The sequence below is a fragment of the Corapipo altera genome, unplaced genomic scaffold, assembly GCF_003945725.1.
Source record: "Corapipo altera isolate COAL_440 unplaced genomic scaffold, ASM394572v1 230, whole genome shotgun sequence".
NCBI lineage: Eukaryota > Metazoa > Chordata > Aves > Passeriformes > Pipridae > Corapipo > Corapipo altera.
The window spans coordinates 651,289-670,635 of NW_020885002.1; the positions used below are offsets into that span (position 1 = coordinate 651,289).

Genomic DNA, 19,347 nt, shown 5'->3' on the forward strand with positions numbered 1-19,347 from the left:
AGAATCACCTGTCAGACTGGGCAACAAACCCTGGACAGAAATATCACTGAACTTATCTGTACTGGGCAAAATTAATCACAGTGCAAAGACAGCAAAGCAACTGAAGAACACCTGAGTCTGGAGCAGGAGTATAGTCCAATGTTCAAGGCAGGCTGCTGGTAGGAAAATAGGAACATAGGAGATCACTGTGGACAGCTATCCCTGTGTGAGCTGCTGATTTGAGCCCCTTCTATCTGCCCTGCTTCAGATCTGGCCACTGATTCCTCTTCTGACTTTGTCCTTTATCCTCATGCTTCAGTCCTTGCACAGATATTTATAGACAGCAAACAAGTCACCCATAATACTCCCTTCATGTAATTAATTAAAGAGAGTTCCTTGAGAAGCTTCAAGGCATAACTGCATGTTGTGTACAGTGGAATCCGCTCACAAACATGGTTCCTACCAGTTTTATTTGATATAGCTCTTTTATTTGACTGGATAATAAAAAACTTCATCGCTGTAACTTTACCCTGCTACTCGTTATTTTATATGTGCCATTACAATTTCACACAGCATCAATACGAAATTATTATAATCCCTTATTTCTACGCTTCATTCACCCAAAACACACAACAAGGAACAGTTGATAATTCACAAGAACTACAAAAAGGTTAAAAAAATTATTAATTCCTGAGACAGACTCCCTCACCTCTTCAATCTCAGATATTTTTCCTGAATGTGTCCTTTTGCTTCTCCATATCAAAAGACACCCTGCCCCTTTGCTCTCTGTCCCCATGCAGAGGTAGCTCCATGTCAGTGAACTGTCTTCTTCATTATTTAACACTCCATAGCCCCAGTTTTAGACTCGTAAACATTTGGTAGACAATGACTCTTTATTTTCCCCCAAAATCGGGGACAGAAACAGAATAATGAGACAATTTCCACAAAATTTCCCTGAAAAGAGACTCAAGGACTTGTTTTTCACAGTGGCATTCTGAGATATCTGTTTAATTGCATCATGGGGATTTCATATCACTTTGTAAAAATCCACCTCCAAGATGGCACTAATCAAATACTTTCAGAAATCAGTTACATCAAGAGCCACTTCCTCTTCCTGGAGAACAACAGCAAATTAATTTGACAAGGTCTATTTTCTGTGTACACACACTCACTGGCATTGATTCCATTACCTTCCTCTAAGAATTCATTAATCAAGTGATCTGCCCACTATTTCTTGCCTTTAACAGTGACAGACCGACAGTCCCAGCACCACCCAATCCCTTGCCCAATCTTTTCAAATAATGAGCCAATATCAGCTTTCTTAGTCCTCTAAAACTTTCCCAGTGTCCCAAAATGAAAAGCCGGCATCAATGGCCCACATGATACTGGTTCAAAGAGTTCTGAAACTCTTGGCTGTGAATTACCAGGCCTGGCTGATCATAAAATATTTCATTTATGTGGTTGCTATTTAACATAATTCCTAGTTATTAACGGAGCCCAAAATGCTCTTCCAACAGTACCTGATAGTAATACACTATCTGATTTCTCTCCCCCCGACAAACATAGAAAAGAAATACTAATTTAATACTCCTCCATTTCCTTGTGGTTGTGGTGATGACAGCTACTGCCTTTATCTACTAATAGTTCCAATTATTTTTTCCTTAGCTGACCATAAAATTATGTTTTTCTGTTTCCATTATTCATTCCAGGGCATAGTTGGCTCATTTGGACGGACTGAGACCGAAAGATACTGGCCTTGACTTTCTCCTGTAGGAGTAATCATTATAGGGCAACCAGCCCAGAGCACCAAGCTCCATTTGAAATATCTCATTACACATCAAAAACATGTAAAAAGCAAGAAGGTGATTTATTTTAACCCAGATGAGCTTCTTCCTTTAAGCAAGAGAGAAGAAGCCCCTTGCTTAACACTCCCCCCAGATAAGTCACCATCCAATAGTACCAAGCCAGGCACACCTCCTTGCCAGGTGGACTTTTTTACTGTTGCAAAAATAAAATGAGGAAAGATTAAATTCACGGGATCGGAGTGGGGATTTGAAAATACTTTTTATGAATCTTAAGCCCAAGGAAAGGATAGAGGAATGCAGGGCACTGAGAGCTTCTGCAAACGCGTTACCAAAGCCCTGGAGCATGTGCTTAATCCACCCGCCAGCAGCTGATTTCCTTCTGTCTCCCACCAGGTTCCTTTTTCCCCCAAAACACAAAAGTCAGGCTTTTTTCCCAGTTTTGGTAAAATCACTTCTGATACACAGAGTTACTGAAGCCTGGCCACATCCCTCTGTCCCTCAAAACTCTGAAATTTCCACTTGAAACTGTCTCACTCCCAAGGTGTCTATTTAATCCTACTTTTATTAGGAGCACAGCTCCGAGTAACTTGCAGAAGTTACAAACAATGAAGCTTTTATCAAAACTTCGGCTAATCAGTCACTAACAAGCTCTCACTCAGGAAGGGGTTAGGCAGGCCCAGGCTAAAACTAACCTGAGGGGGTAAAAAAGGGAAAAAAATTTAAAAATAGGATTGGGAAGAGAGTTTTCCTCTCAAGCTGGATTAGCAGCCCAGTCTACAGCGACAGAAACACTTGTGTGAGCACAGAAGCCATAAAGAGCAGCGAGGAGTGGACGCAGAACAGCTTCTTTCAGCGATGGTGTTCGCTCCCAGCAGCCTAAAGAGCTGGAGCAACTATGGCTTGGGATGAACTGTGATTTATTTCTTGCTTTGTGGCCGGGTCCAGGAGCTCCACCACACTCAGCAGCACATAAACACAGTGGGAAAATACGTGCTATTCCAAAACGCTAACCCTCAGTCTGCAGCCTGCAGTGTTTTACAGAGACCATGAACTCGAAACGAAACCAAACCAAGCCTGTTGTTGGTAGCCTGAACATCATGGAATGAGAACACCTCCCCAGGAAATGTTGTAGGGTCTGAAAAATCAAGAAAGATTTGGAAACCTCTGATCTTATCGTAAGGTAAGTTGGCAAAATTTAATCGCCAGAACTTCGGTCCAATAGATGACTAGATACAGGGAGGGAGGAATATACATTATTCTCCTTAGGTAAGGGATAAAAATTACTTCAACCTGTATACACATACACAGAACACCCTTCCCAAATGCATGGCAGTGAAACCTCTGTTGCACACCATCAGATATTCTCTGTTAGCCATTTGCAGGACAAATCAGAGGTTGATGAAAAAAAGAGACCTTATAGCACATTAATAGGTGTGAAGTACTCAGTATAGGGAGGAATATGCTTGGCTGTAAGTAAGGGAGTGATACCAGATCTTAAATTTAATTTGAGCTGTTCTTAGTCAATTCCTTACTGTTCTTGAGGGTGGAGCCACAGTACTGAACCACTGCAAGAGAAAAGATAATTTTCCCATTTTGTCACTGAGGATCAAGAACTCAATCCCAATTTCATCGACTACTTTGGAGAAAGATATAAATGAATGCTTCATGTGCAGGTTGTATGTGGGCCATAGAGTTGCTGCCTTGTTTCTTGCCAGCCCTGGGGAAAAAGTGAGACTTACATTGCCAATGCAGCCAAAACAAAACAAACCTGTGGTTCCTGCTTCACTGCAGCAATTCAGAGCCATCGAAGGGATCCTGGTTTCTCTATCCTCCCAGTAATGGCAATATCAGCCAATATGGGCTAGTGTGTCCTGATCCTCCAACACATACCTTGTGCCAAGACCTCAGCATCCTCGAGAAACGGAGAGAGACCCAGGTGGGTGCAGGTATCGGTTCCTGCTGCAAGGCTGGGTGCTCAGGTCTGAAGCATTTTCAGGTTTCTGTGTTCAGCTGCACACGCCTGAGATTCACAACAGGAAAGTTAAGCCTGTACCTACATGTTCAGAGGAGCTGGGCCTTAGAGGCAAACACAGTGTCTTCCTAGCAGGGGGGAAAGTGCTTGTCACATGCACGACAAGGACAAGCACAATGCCAAGTGAACAGTGTGGCAAGCACAAGGCAAGGATGGGGAGGACTTTGCTCTCCTGAGGCATTATTCCTTGGGAAGTCTTGAAACACCTTCCAAGGCAGCAGGCTGGAGAGGTTTGCACTTAATTGCAGCTGACTGGAGCTATGGCTCAGCCCAACACCGAGGTGCCACGGGCTCCCCTACCCAGCAGACCTCCCTGCCCCACACTCAGTGCCAACACTAACGAATGTCCCCGGCACTCAGTAATAACAGAGTCACGTCACAGCTTTGCCAAAACCCAGCCCCAAACCTGCTCCCAGCGATGGACAGTAGCCTCAGACTCTTACCTTGAAACTGATTTCAGTTCAGTGTTTCAGCATCTTTTGCCAGCTACCCAGTGCGTTTCTGCAAGGCAAACGTCTCCCAGAGCTCTCTGGAAAAAAAGCAGCATTTAGCAAGCAGAGAGGCAGGGTGCCGGATCTCTTCGTGCTCTCCTCGTGCCTTGGCAGAAGGGAACAGCAACAGGTCTGTACTGAGAGCTGATGATTTTTCGAGGCAACACTGCACGCTACTTGCAGGATAAATGCATTAAGAAAATTAAATGTTTTTACAGCCGTCACACCATCAAAGCTTTATTCTCTCCGCTCTTTAAATTAAGTGTTGGTTTGCATATCCGTGCCATCCCAGCTATGTAATAACCTTTCTGAAGCTATTTTTGTTTCACATTCCTTACTATTTGGTAAAGCAAGCTGGAGTTTTCTGAGGACACGTACTTTTATTAGAGCTAATTCAGCATTATTTTTCTCACCCATTTCCTTTGTTGGAAGCAGAGAAATTAGCTAAGGAAAACTCGAAGGTAGCACACCATGCCTGTGAGGGGAACTACCTTCCCTGCCTCGCCATAGCCGAGCTATTCCTCTAGATGGCTCTGCCTTTGCCCAAAAACATCAAGTCCCTGGAGCAAAAATCTCAATTTTGAGCGATGCGGCGGTACCATTGACCGCTCCTCTTCCTCCTGCGACGATAGTGGGGGTTTTGACCAAACGGATAAACACAGATTTGTTGCAATTTTAGAGAATAATATTTTCGGCTTAGCTCTTCAAACACAGAACGAAGTTGCTTTTTAAAAATCTTTCTTGTCCTTTAAATGCCCTTTCTAGGTGTGATTTCCCAATAAACTGCTTGGTTTAGATGCCTGTTGTCCGGTCAGGCTTCAAACCAGCATTTTCCAGTGCTATCCTGCTCTAAAGAGATGCGGAGCTGTTATAAATCGTAAAGGCAAGGAAGCTGAGAGGGGAAAAGGCACCTTGCAAAACGTAATGTAAACTTTTCTCCTGCCGTTCTGGCTATCCAAATACAAACGGGAAGCTCTTTCCCCAAAGAATGCAAAATAAAATCGGCAAACGCAACAGTGACAGAAAAAAATAACAGTAGAAAAAGAAGAAAGAAAAAAAACCCACAAACCAAACAAAATTTAAAAAAAAATCATTAAAAAAACCCACGAAGAAAAAGACAATGACAACAAAAAAATCGAACTCCCTTATGATGAAGGGAGAAACCCCCAAATCGTAATTCTTTAACTCATCACTTTTAGGTGATTCTCTGTATCCAAAATGTTTGTTCACTCGTTTTAAAACGAAATACAAAGTTGAAAATCCTTCAGCTATTATTTCGCTACTAAGATCACACAAGGGATGAAAATTTGGAATTGGAGGCAGCCCGGGAAAGCTTCCCCGATTCAGCTTCACTAATTTACAAGTGCGTTTATAACTATTTTATCGAGGACATAAAACGCAAAAACTTTTCCCAAAAGCTCCTCTCTCCCCCAGATCCTGACGTCCGGTGCTTGCAGAGAACACTTCGCATATGTACCTGGAAAGGGCATTTTCAGGCATTTTTTACCAGCAGAAAACTGAATAACAGCTCCATTTAAGAGGCGGGGATGAGATGTACATCCCATGTATCTGGTAAGCGACCGACAAAGACTCTCTAAATCCTCCCGCACCGCTGAGTATTTTTGTTGTTACACGTGTGCTTTGCTCCGGACCAGAGGATTTGCCGGAGCTGATCCCCGTATATATCCCGGGTGTCGGGATTGTTGTGAACACCGAGAGCTGCTTCTCTGAAAAGGGATGCGCTTTAGCTCAGGCTGCCCCGGAACACTAAGGTGAAAATCAACTTTTATTCACTAAATCTCGCCCTGTGCCCGCCAGCCCGTGCCGCCCGCGGTGCGAGCGAACACGCCGGTGGTGTTTGTTTGTTTAATTTCGGGCAATTCCTTATCCAAAGCAATTCCTTATCCAAAGCTTATAAACTGAGATCTCAGTCCCAGCTTCTGTGAGACGGGCGGTAAAGTTACAACTCAGGAGCAGAACTTAAGCGAATTTCACCCTTCGCGCTCCCGTCGTGGGAACCGCAGCGATGCTCACCCCCCTCCGACCTCAACGTCGGGGCCGGAGGGATCGGGGACCATCGCATCCGTGGGAAAGGGGGATCGCATCCTTGAGCGCCGGGGCCGCTCGTAGAGCCCCGGGAAGGGGCCGGAAGAGGCGGGGGTCGGCCGGGCAGAGCGGAGAAACCCCCAGGACTTGGAGCGAGTGGGGGGACGGGCACAGCCCGAGGGGTGGGTCCGGCTCGGGGATGCTGCCCCCGCGCTGCCGGGAGCCAAATCCCTGGCGCCTCCCGCAGCTCCCCCGCCGGTCCCTCCCCCATTGCGGCTCTTGGGGCCCGGCCTTGCCCCCCTCCGCCCCCCTCCCCGCCGCCAAGCAGCGCTACTGGCTGCTCCCTGCGCGCCGCCGCCCGCCCGCCCAGCCCCGGCCCCGTCCCCGGGCGGGGAGTCCGGGCGCACGGCAGCGCCTATAAGGGCGCCGCGCCGCAGCCCCCCGGGAGTTTTTTGGTCTGGGGCCACCGGGGCCGCGGGGCGGGGGGTTGTCGGTGGGAGAAGGACGGGAGCTGTGGGGGGGAGCGCCGGCCGCCCTGCATGGCCAGGGATTATGAGCGCCGGTGAGTTGCAGCAGGCGCAGCCCAGAGCCTCGGCGCCGGCGGCCGCCCCCGCGCCCCCGCAGCCCCGCAGCGCGCAGGAAGCCCCCGACATGGCGGTGTACTGCAGCGAGAACTTCAGCGTCTACCCCCAGCCCAGCCTGCACCCTCCCGGCGCCGCCGCTGCCGCCGCTGCGGCCGCCGCCGCCGCTGCCGCCGCCGCCGCCTCGTCGGGGCAGCGGGCGGGCGGGTACGCGCTGGGGGACTACGGGGCGCCCGCCAACGCCGGGTACCTGTGGGGCATGAACAGCCCCGCGCCTTACCTGCAGGGCCCGCCCGGCGCCGCCGCCGCCGCCGCCGCCGCGCCCTTCCTGCCGCCCGCCTCGTACGGCTGCTCCCGGGGCGGGCAGCTCGTGGGCTCGCCCCCGGCCCCCGGGTCGCCTTCGACGGGCGGCGCGGAGCTGAGCTGGCTGAGCCTGGCCAGCCAGGAGGAGCTGCTGAAGCTGGTGCGGCCGCCCTACTCGTACTCGGCGCTGATCGCCATGGCCATCCAGAGCGCGCCCGAGAGGAAGCTCACCCTCAGCCACATCTACCAGTACGTGGCCGAGAACTTCCCCTTCTACAAGCGCAGCAAGGCCGGGTGGCAGAACAGCATCCGCCACAACCTCAGCCTCAACGACTGCTTCCGAAAGGTGCCCCGCGACGAGGACGACCCCGGTGAGATCCCGCTCCGGACGGGAGGGCTGGCGGGGGCAGCGGGGGCAGGGAGCGGAGGAGCCGCTGGCACCGCCGTGAACAGAGGGGGTGGCAGTGGTCTCCGTGGCTGGCGGGTCCCTTGTCCCAGCTAGTCGGGCGCAGTGAGGAGATCGCGCTCCCCCGTCCCCTCGGGGCCGGTGCTGAGAGGAGACCGCCCTCCTCCATGCCCTCGTCGGGCACTTTGAGGAGCCCGCGCTGGGCGCTGTGATGAGACCGCGTTCTCTCGTATCCTCGGGGCCGCCAAGGAGGAGACCGGGTTCCCCCGTCCCCTCACCCGGGCGCTGTGAGGTGACCGTCCCTCTTCGCCCCAACCCGGCCCGGCGCTGCCCCGCGGGAGGTGTAGGCGGGGGCCGGCTGGCCGCAGCCCTCGCCCCCTCCCCGAGCAGCCCGGGTTGTGCAAGGCCCGGCTCCTTGGGCCGTGATTCACGGCTCCCCTCCCTGCCCGTCGCTGTCCGGCCCGGCCCCGGGGCTCAGCCGGTGCCCGGGAGTGGGCGGGGGCGCGCCCGGACAGCGCTGGTCTGTCCCGGTGGGGCGGGGACGGGCCGGGCGGGACCCGCTCGGGACCTTGTGGGGTCACTGCGCCCATCCCGGCCGTGGGCAGGAGGCGCGTGGGGACAGCTGATGCCACCACAGCACCTCGCACCAAGTCTTGTGCCCGGGGCGGCTTGTCTGCGACCCCCACAGCTCAGTGCTGCTGTCCTGCTGTCCTCTCGGAGTGCCGGAGTGTGTCAGCCCGGCTTTCCATCAGCCTTTCTGAGAAGAGCCATGGCAGGGACACTGCCTTGTCACTCACTGCTGAGATGGCAGCAAGTGCCCCAGCTTCTGTGAGGCAACCAGAGCAAGGGGAGCCCCACTTCTTGCTTTCTTTAGCCAAGTCTGAGGTAGAGGTGCAGATTCCCCCCAGAGGCTTATACTCTGTGATGGGTTCTCCTCTTCCATATGGCCTTAAGGTTCACTTGAGCATTGGAGGGATGAGGGTGGTGATGTCCTGGAGACAGGTTTTGGATCCATACACTGGATGGACAAGAGAGGAGAAACAGGTGTAGGAGAGATGTGGGGTCTGTGCCAGTCGGACAAGACATGGGTGCTGCTTATCTGTCAGCAGTGGGGCTCACTGTCACACAAGTTGACTTTCTCTCTTGTGTCTTCTGTTTTCCACCAGGGAAGGGAAACTACTGGACCTTAGATCCCAACTGTGAGAAGATGTTTGACAACGGGAACTTCCGTCGCAAGCGCAAGCGGCGCTCTGAGCCCAACACCCCCGCCACTGCATCCACGGCCTCCTCTCTGGGGGGCCTGAAGGCCGAGGAAGAGCGACCCATCCCAGCCACGGGCAAACCATGTGGAAACAGCCCACCCCCGGAGCTGGACCCTTCACCTTCTGCCAGAGACCATCCAAAAAGCTCCTCTCCCTCCGGTATCATTTCATCCACCCCCAGCTGCCTCAGCACCTTCTTCAGCGGCATGAGCTCCCTGAGCAGCGGAGGCAGCCGGCTGACGGGGGGTCTCAGCAGTGACCTGCATCACAGGAACTTCTCTGCTGGACAGCTGAGCAGTGGCACTTTCACCCCTTCCAGCAGCTCTTCTCAGGAGGTGCCTTCACCAGACCAGCTGCAGCGGGTTGCGGGACCTTCCCCCGCCTACTACAGCTCCTTCCATCCCAGCAGCAGCAGCCAGGGAGCCCAGTACAACCACTACTACAACTTCACAGTGAACAGCCTCATCTACACTCGGGATGGAACCGAGGTGTAGGGTCCCGGGGCCATCGGGCTGCAAAGGGAATGGGAGTTGCAGGTGTACCTGGCAGCACAGAGGACCATATGCTTATTGCAAACAGCATTTCAATGTGGACACTTCCCAGGAGTTCTCCCAGGAAGACGGATCTTCTCACCTTTCAAAACAAGAACACCCCTTAAACACCAGCAGAAGGCAGATGCAAAGTCTTTTCCCCATACTGGAAGATGTTAGGTGGTTTAGGTGGTTTGCCATCTAAATTCTGCAGGCGTGAACTGAGTTAATGTTTTCAGAGGTTTCTAATCTTGAATGTAGAACCAGAAGTTTAAAAACTATAACCATAAAGTGGTATTGGCAAGAGCCAAGTGTAGACATCCAGTGAGTCTTAGAACAGGAAAAAGAAAATGAAGAGATTTCTTATGAAGTGCCTTGTACAATGTATTAAAAAAACTCTTCTGCCAGCAGTTGCCTCTGTAAACCCTTGCTTCTGCCCTGCTCCTGCAATATGCAATGCACAGGGGGATACTCTGAGTAAACAACCCACCCAAAACCTTCTCAAACTCACGGAGGGTCTTCCTGTGCTTGGCATATTGTACAGCGGGGCCGTGTCTTGTAAAACAACCCTTTTCCTTGAGCTTAGTACCAAAGATAACTCTAGCCATGCAGCTTTAGCACAAGAATAAACACTGGGCTATTTTTATACATATTTGTATGTAATGTAACTCTTCTGTACATACGTTTCTATGTGGTTTTATATTTGTAAATTATGCTCTGGAGCTGTACTTATTTATAATGTGTTTTAAACTTTGTTAAAGTTTATTTTACTTTGTTTCCCCTTCTTTTTTTTTGTTGTTTTATTTGTTTTGAATTTTTTGTTGGTTTTGTTTTTGTTCGTTAGTGTATTAATGAAACTTTTCAGGCTGAACAGCTATTGGGAATAAAATGTTAACAATTGTTAGATATTGGCCTGGTTGTTCCTCAGTATGTTTGAGGTATTTTAAAACTGTGGGAGACAGGTTTTTCTTTCAAGTGGTTTGGGATAAAAGGTGCAAAGATTTATGAACAATTTCATCTGTGCAGCAAAACAGAAAAACATCTGATCTGGGATATCAGGTCAGGAGACACAGCTGTTTTGCAGCCTCTTGGAATTCTCCGTGCAGAGTGGGCACTCTTGGCTTTTTTGTTTGTTTGTTTTTGTCAACGTTCTGAATTGCAACTGTCCTTTTTCAGCCTGGTTTAGTAAAAAAAATAAAAGCTTGCAAAAGTAAAAGCAGCAACGCTGGTTCCAGCGTGGTGCCAGCTAGCAGGAGGTACGAGGTCTGAGCTTGGCTGTTGGCTTGGTCCGTTTTTGCAAATCAGTTTTTCTCTAATGGGATTGCACCTGCTTACACTGTGGGCTAGTCAGGAGGTGGGACCAGTCAGCTAGCGGGCCAGGCAGCACTTCAGAGAAGCCTTCCTGATTTCCTGCTGCTGGGAAAGGAGAATCCATCCTCAAGCAGCCATTATGCTGAACAATCAACCCCTAATTCTTGCCGTTTTGCATAAGCTGTTTGTTGGGGGCTGTGTGTGGTTAGAGCATAAATGTAAGTGTCTTCATGAGGAATGCAGCATCAATAATGAAGTTAAGCATGAAATTGCAGCTGTTTAACTTTCAAGCATCTGCCGTGATGTAAGGCCATCCCTGCAGGCTATTCAGAAAACAAAACAGTTGGCAGCACCTCTTCACTGGCTACCTGCATAATGTACAGGGCAGTGATGCAAGACCAACTCTTCATAATGAAGCCATGATGAAACATCAGATGACTTCCATGTGTTTGGGATCTGGACCAAGTACTTGCCCCAGCACTGGCCAACCGCCACTTGTGCAATTGCTGAGACCAGTGAGTGGGTGGCAACTCCTGCCTCATCCCCCCTCCCTCACACCTTCCCAGCACAGATACCATCTTCCTGGCTTTAGGGGTAATTCCTCTTGATTTTGATTTTGTCTCAGGTGATGCAGTGGTAGTGGTAATGGGAGGGAAAGGGCAGATTACCACTAGGAAAAAAGACAAGGTGGTCAGTCTTGTCCTGCTTGAGTTCAATCCCACCAGGTGTGGAATAGCTTTATTTGGATTTTGGACTGCTGAGTTTGATCTAAAAGCAGTGGAGGGATTCCTTACACCTCCAAAAGATATAGAACCAGTCCTTAAGTAAGCCCAGGAACTGCATACTCACATGTCTATGTGACCATCGCACCCCTTCCCCACTCTGCCAGCCTGCTGTCAGACCTTACCAAGCACTGGACCAACACGGGACTCTCGTGTGTCCAGCTCGTGTTCTTCCACCCAGATTTGTTTCAGCATTTACTCTTTGCCACTTCCATCAGGTGTATGTTTCTGCAGGCATTATCCATAAATGTTTGCTCCTGAAGATCTCAAATCTGGCAGATTTGTGTTGCTCTGTGGCCTGCACCTGGCAGTATGTTCTCAGCAAATATCCTGTGACTCAAAGGACCTTGAGCCACATCGGTTGGTGGTGGCATAGCCAGAACCTGCCAGAGCAGAGTCAGGGAAGGATTCACCCACCACAGTGCTCCAGCCCCACTCCTGAGGGATGGTGGTGGGCTCCAGGGAGGTTTTGTCAGGTCTGACTGTCTCCAGTGCACCTGTCCAGCCATTAGCACCAAATCCCACTCCCTCCAGAGAAAGTACACCCTTAGCTGGAGCCAGGGCCTGTGGCCCCTCCTGCTGAAGAACCACCCCTGGTGTGCTCAGGGTAAAGGACCTGCCCAAGGGACACTCCAGAGTAGATTTCAGCAAATAGACACTTAGTCTGCAGAGAGGAGCCAAGTGAACGAGCTAATGGCAGCCTTTTAGGTTTCCTTTTGTCATTAAAAGAGAATCTTTTTTTTTTAGCAAATCTTGGGAGAGGGAGGGCAAGAGGATTGAGTTTAATGAAAGGCACTTAAAAGTAGCAGGGCTTTTGTCATGGGTTTAGGGATTTACTGAGATTGCCCGATTGAAGGAGGTGAAAGACAAAGGCAATTAGCCTGCTATCCCACTCTGAGAGCCCCTACTCCCCTCTAAATGCCAAGGCCATGCCTGGGATGGGCAGTTCTCCATGACAATGAGCCTCTTCCCAGGCTGGGTCAGGTGATGGTCCACAAGCCCAGGGCATAGCCTGCTCCCAGGAAAGTCAGCCAAGAATTGTCCTTCCCTTAGAGAGAGGCACTAACTTCAGGCCTCCCTCCTCTCTGCTCTGGCAGCCTTTAGAATCACTGTGTAAAATGAGTTCTACACAGAATCTCATAGGCTTTCTGGGAGCAGTGACCTCACGTGGGTGACCTGGGAGCCCACAGATCCCAGTTGCTGGACACTAATGCCGAGAGGAAGTCTCATCTTTGCTTGCTTTCTCCAGTCTTTCTAGGCATCCTGAGAGATGCCACCCCACCTGGGCAGGAATGTGATGCTCCATGTGAAACCGTGGTTGTGCTGATAACTGAGAGCACAGCTGCCTGGTACCTGTGCCCTGCGCTGAAACGCCCCCAGCCAGGGACCGTGGCTCTCCCAGCACACACAGCTCCTAAGGAAAGACATTCCCTGCTTGAAAAGAAGTGTAGTCCAGAGGCATTTCAAGAGATGTGCTGGATCAGTAACACAGGTGCTTGCTGGCTCCTACGTGTGGCACTTCTCCAGCACGGGGTCGTTTAACTTTGCTCAGCGCTGGTCTTATCGACCTGCCAGCAAAGGTACGGGCAGGCACCCACTGCAGGTCTGCACTTGAGCTGCTCCACAGTACAAAGGCTTTGCCAGTACAGCTGGATCAGCCCAGTCCCCTAGAGGAGACCCAGCTCCCATCAACAAAGGAAACTCTTGTGCCAGTAAAGTTAAACCCCCCGCCCCCAGCAGCAGCACCGAGGGTATTGCGGGGCGGTGGGAGGGGATTCAAGAGGCAGAACACAGCCATCCGCGCTGGGTTTCATCCCCCGCCAAATCTTAGAAATGGGGCTTCAATTATTGCCACTGGCCATGGACTGTGGTTTGCTTCTCCTCTGAAGGAGGAGGCTTTGATTTGCCCTGTCGCTCACAAAGTCCGTGGAATTTGGCCACCGCGTATTATGCCTGTACAGAAGGTTTTAAGGTTTTATTGCCTTTTTTTTTTTTAATACTGATTGAGGGCGATTTTTTCCTGAAATCTCTAGGAATAGTTCAAATGATACAGCAGCGTTCAAGTAAACTACAGGTATCCTGCCCTTGCCCTCTTTTTGTATCTACAGATAACAAAAATCTTCATCAGGCTTCTTGTGATAAAACCCCACAAGGCCTGCTTTGGAGTGCGATGTACCTAAATTTTACCCCCCTTGTTCATGGAAGGTGGTCCTGTCAGTCTTGTTCTGATAGCAAATAAAATAAGGGCGACAAAGACTCATTTTATAGCTTGACCTGAGAGAGTCAAGATGAGAATCAGGCCTGGTTGATAGTACATAGATGGTTGATGCCTCAGCTAGAAATAGCTGTGTCACATGGCGAATACAATTGTTGGGAAATTGTTGTTTCTCCCTAGGCAAAAAAAAAAAAAGGAAAAAAAAAAAAAGACAAAAAAGACAAGTTTTATTGTCCCGTTATAAAATCCCTTCAAAACCAATTTTTATTCTTTTTTTTTTTCTGATTGTCAAAAGAAGAAAAACATAAAATTTACCTTTTATTTTTTCTCTTTTTGGCAGAAATCTCCATCAAGCTGAATTTCTGCCCCTGCTCTCCCCCCGCCCCCCAACATTTTCTATTAAAAAGAAGGTTGTTGGAATGTTTTTGACCAAATTACCGAGAGCAATATTCACCTGGGTAAGGTGACGAGAATATGCCCCTCAAGGAATAACTGAAGTGTAATGTTAAACATCAAAGGTGTTATTTTTTTTTTTACCTTATACCAGAGCTATCTCTGAATCATATCAAATAATCTCGTTTCATAACACCATACAATGCAGGCTAAAAGTGTATGTGATCTGCTTTGTGTACTGCTGAATGGATGATTAAACTGTCTAACCTGAGGGATATTCATCCAGGGCCTGCCCCAAACACAGTGAAGTCAGGGGAAAGACTCCCACTGACTTCAGAGGGCTTTGGAGCAGACCCATAATCATCCAGGCTCTAATATACTTCAGGTGGTGTCTATGAGACTGCCTGGGGACACGTAAAAGGAGCTAAAGATTGCATGTTTGTGAATTAAACATTGTAGGCCTGATCCAGGCAATTGGCTGCCGTAGGAGAGCGGAAGCTGTCTCCCCCATCCTCCCCAGCTCCTGGGATCATTTTCCCTTTCCTGCAGTCCATTGTGTCTGGGATTTATTGACAAAGCAAAGCTCTCACCGTGCGGCCAATCCACGTTTGCAATAACAGCGACAAATCAGGTCAGGACTGATGGTTAATCTGCCCTTGGACCCTTCAAGGGGTGCTGATTTTATATCTCATTAAAGTAAATCATGGAGCTGAGCTGTGTCATTTCCTTCCCAGGCCAGTTCGGAGGGTGGCAGAACCCACACCTCACCTACCCCTTCAGGGCCACCACAGATAGTGATCCTGGAAGACACAGGGTTGGCGCCTCAACTCCAAAACAGCTGAGGGAGTCAAAGTGAACATGGAGCAGAACCAAGCTTGGGCTTCCTTCAGCGGTGGGAATGATACTCAAATGGGGTCAAATTATGTTGCTTGTGTGTAGAAATGACATTTACACTCATGTAAGTGTTCTTCTAGTCTAGACAATGGACATCCAGTGAAGTTATTGGGCAACAGGTTCAAAACAGACCAGAGAAGGTACCTTAGGAGGTACCTTGGGGATCTCTGTTCTTTAGGACATTGGGTCTCACCCTAAAAAAATGCTGACTAAGTTAGGCCAGACAAGTTGCTCTTTGCAGGTGCCTATTTCTCTCCATGCAATGCTAAGGAACCTGAAGAACTAATTTAGGTCAAGATTTTAGACCTCTCCAAGGGCAGGATATCTGCAGATATGGGACATCTGTCATGTGGGGACTTGTATCTGGTTACAAATAGTACCATGGCCACCAGAGACAGAAGAGTCCAAGAAGGTTTCAAAGCAAGACACAGGCCGAAACCATAGGTGAGCATCCTATGTCATGGGAGAAGAAAGCTTCTGCATAGCCTTTCCTTCTCCCATGCAGCAGCAACTCAGCCTTGCTTTAGTTCATTCGGTTCTGTAGAAAGCCAGGGAATTTCTTTGAGGTGGGACAGGAAGGTTTGTTGAGCTTTCTTTCCTCTGCTTATTGTATTCCTGTTCACATACTGCTGTGGTCTGTGTAAGCACCTTTTCCAGCAGTGCATCATGATAAAAATGTAATGCATATTCTCTCTTTCCTGCTGCAAAAACTGCTTATGAAGTATAAAGCTTTTGGGTTTTCAAGGAAATCCTGTTTCCTACATGTCCAGGCTGATCTGAATTTCTCCCAGAAAAAGCTGCTGGTGAAGGGCAGCCTGTCAGGAGATGGTAGGAGCTGAGATTTGTGGTGCACTGAGATTTGCAGCTCCACTGCCCCCGAAGCAGTTTTGAAACTGTGACCTCAAATCATTATTTGGTCAGTTGCACCAAAATCATCAGATGTCTCAGAGGCAGAAGGATAGACAATCTTTGCTGTGCAAGAGAAGAGCAACACTCATGAGAGAGCTATGAAGGGATGTCCTGGCCTTGCACTGGTGAAGCTTCTTCATTAGGGCCCTTCCTTGGAGCAGAGCTCATCTTCAAGTTCAGGGAAACAGATTCACATCCTAGTGAAGACAACGTGAGTTTGCGGCTCTCACACAAGTTAGCAAGTGAAAATAAACCACAGTTTCTTCAGACAGCTCTCAGCTCATGGGAGAAGTAGAGATCACTTCGTCCCTGCTTGTATGTAAAACCCACGTGAGCTAATGGAGAGCAACTGGGTTCAGTAGCCGAGGCAGTGTGTGACTGAACATGGATATACACTGTCAAAAGATAATAAACGCTGTCATACTTTGGTGGAGAAAAAATTAGTGTCTTCTTCCTCTCCAACATTTGCTGCTTGTCCTTGACAGCACGGCAGGGAAGCAGACCTGACGAGAAACCAAGGAGACCCTTCAAGGAATCAGGGAATGTGTTTATTATAATGGAACAAGGGACGGTGTTTATTTTCACTGTCCCTGGCAGGGAAGATGTGAGCAGTGGGAAGACCAGAGCAATGAGCATGTCCTGAATGTTAAGTCATTTAGCATAACTCTGAATGCTCTTTCATTCCAGGCAGCAGCTGCTTTTCATAGTGTGAAACCTTATTCCCTACCCTGGAAAGGTGACAATCCAAAGAGACAAGTATGACCGAGGAAGTGTTGCTGTCCTTGTTTTACTGCAAGGGGTCAAGGAACATCATGGGAAAGTGATTTTAAAGGTCACACAGTGCTGTAGCAGAGTTAGGTTTCAAATCCATGCTTTCAAATGTTTCCATCACTAAACCATCCCTGCTGAGTCAGCCTGAAACACTCTGGCATAGCTCCAAACTCATCCTTCCTTGGTGCTGTTGCAGGAAGGCACAACAGATCCGAGCATTTCTTTCCTACATCTTATCTATAGTGGCTTTACACAGACATGGGTGCTGCTAGGGGAACTTTGTTCCTGCCTGGGAAATCCTGCAGCATTTAATCTTCCTCCCTCCAAACCCCACAAGCAACCTGCACATACAAGGGACTTGTTCTCTCCCAAGGGATTTTCATAGTGGGTAAGACCTGTTCTTAACCACAAGGCAACTGGAAATGTGCTACATTTGCCAGAAAGAATACGAGCAGCTGAGAGCTGCAGTGATCAGAAACTTGTGATCCATTTCCCCGCATTACAAATCTGCCAAGATTCTGCAGTAGCAATGTTCAGTTTGCATGCCAAGATCTTAGAAGAAAGGGTTAAAATGCATTATGAGCTGAATGCTGCTCTGGAGATCTGATAATATAATTACAGCAGTTCAGGTCCCTTCTCTACCCCCAGTGCAATCATCTTTGCATCCAGGAGTGATACCAATCTGATTCCACCCAGTTTGAGTTCTCTCCAGCCGTGCTCCCCACAGAACATGTGCTGCTTGCACTTGTGCACCTCCACGTAGCTGCTGCAGTGCACTGAGAGCATCCACTTTCCCTGTTCCCGAGGGTGGGGGAAGTTTTTTTCCCCCCAGTTTTTGGTGGACAGATGAGCTTCTGATCTCTGGTTTGATTAAATGTTTTGGATCCAGGAATGCTTCATTCCTCCTTGCCACTGGCAGTGTGTTTCTACTAGAAAAAAGCGATGCCTGGAGCTTCTACAAGGAGGTTGCTGGAAGCAGGAGGAGGGATGAGTCCTGAACTGATCTCAGAAGTGGCCTTTTCCTGGCCAAGTCACCACAACCGGATTCTAAGCTACCAGGAGTTGTTGATTCAGTAAGTCTAGGAAAATACGTCTATTTGCAGCAAAGGAATTGCCCAGCTCACTTCATGTCAGACATTCAAGTGTGACTCACTCCCTAAGCTCCTCTGACTGTGCAGAGGCTCTTTCCCCTGCTACTTACAGGACTTGGGCACCTCACTCATAGACACCCACCTGCAGACACGTACAATCCAGTGTCTTATCTGCAAGCTGCATCCTGCCCTCCCTGCCCACCTACATGTGAGGCTGTCAGATCCTCACCAAAACTCCTCAACTCCTTCTGAGAGTGGGATTGGTTTCACTAACTTAAGATGTTTCCAGCACAGATGTCAGATGTCTACATGTGACCTAATCACCCTTGTCTCCCCTTTGAACTGAAATAGACAAATTGCTTTTTTCGTTTTTCTTTTTTCTTTTTTTTTTTTTTGAAGATTTCTTCAGGAATGGATAAATTGATCCCCAGATCTCTACTGCAAATGGAGAAGGGCAGATCTGCTTTAGTTGGATCAATTCCGTCTCCACACTACTGTAAGTGTGATGAAAGTCATCAAGGGCATGGAGGGCAGAGGCCCTAATTAGTGTTTCCCTGATGTACTTCATCAGGCCTGGCCTTCAGACCATGCTGCTGCACCTTGGGACATATGGAGGGAGAGAGGAGTTAAGCAACACAAACTCATCAGGAACCATTCATTCGTTTCACTGCCCATGGAAGAGGTCTTTTCTCTTTTGCTCCAACACCTAGAGAAACCACGGTGTTTCTCTAATTGTTGAAGGAACAGGCCAAGTCCCTCTTCTGATGTAAATTCCCCTGGATGCATCCCGCTATTCACAGTACAGACAACTTCATTTGCTCTGAAAGCAGCACAGGGAGCCACGCTGGGCCCAGGTTGACTGACTGACACTGAGAAATAGAATTCAATAGCTCTGATTGTTAAATGCTGCCCAAGCAGTGAAGAGGAACAGCCCTCATGGGCTCCCCTAACCAGTGAGTTGCTCCAGTTGTCTTTCACTGGAAGGATTCAGGCAGGTTTGTCTTCTGCCCAATGCAGGCTTTCCAACAACATCACTCCAAGGAGGTGAAGGGAAAATCTCCCTTCGTCCTTGCTAGGACCCAGTGGGGACAGAGTCCTCTGTGTTTTCCTCCCTTCTCCTCAAGGTTTTCAATGGAGAAGAGGAAGAACCCCCCAAACCATTCTTTCACACTGTATTTTCAACACCTGGCTGGAGTAGAAAAATCAGGACTGGACACACCAAGTTTTTTCCAAATCTTAACTACATTTCTAATTGCCTCGCTACCTGTATTGAAATGTACCATATGTGTTAATCTCAAATTCTTTTATATTCCCATAGTCTTTTCAGGTTTTCCTGCACTCAGGTAGTAAATCCAATTAGGTCCACAGGTGTTGGTGAAGAGACAAATTTACTTTTCAGCTCTGGACATTCTTTTCCTTCTTTTTCTTTTTCTTTTTCTTTTTCTTTTTCTTTTTCTTTTTCCTTTTCCTTTTCTTTTTCTTTTTCTTTTTCCTTTTCCTTTTCTTTTTCTTTTTCTTTTTCCTTTTCCTTTTCTTTTTCTTTTTC

General features: G+C 48.7%; 1 protein-coding gene across 1 annotated transcript; it reads left to right on the top strand.

The window, feature by feature from the left end:
* Nucleotides 1-6,905: 6,905 nt before the first annotated feature.
* Nucleotides 6,906-10,211, top strand: FOXI3 (forkhead box I3). The gene is made up of 2 exons (XM_027667181.1): nucleotides 6,906-7,608; nucleotides 8,810-10,211. The coding sequence occupies exons 1-2, from the start codon at nucleotides 6,906-6,908 to the stop codon at nucleotides 9,397-9,399; spliced, it is 1,293 nt and encodes a 430-aa protein (XP_027522982.1). The 3' UTR covers nucleotides 9,400-10,211.
* Nucleotides 10,212-19,347: the final 9,136 nt, after the last annotated feature.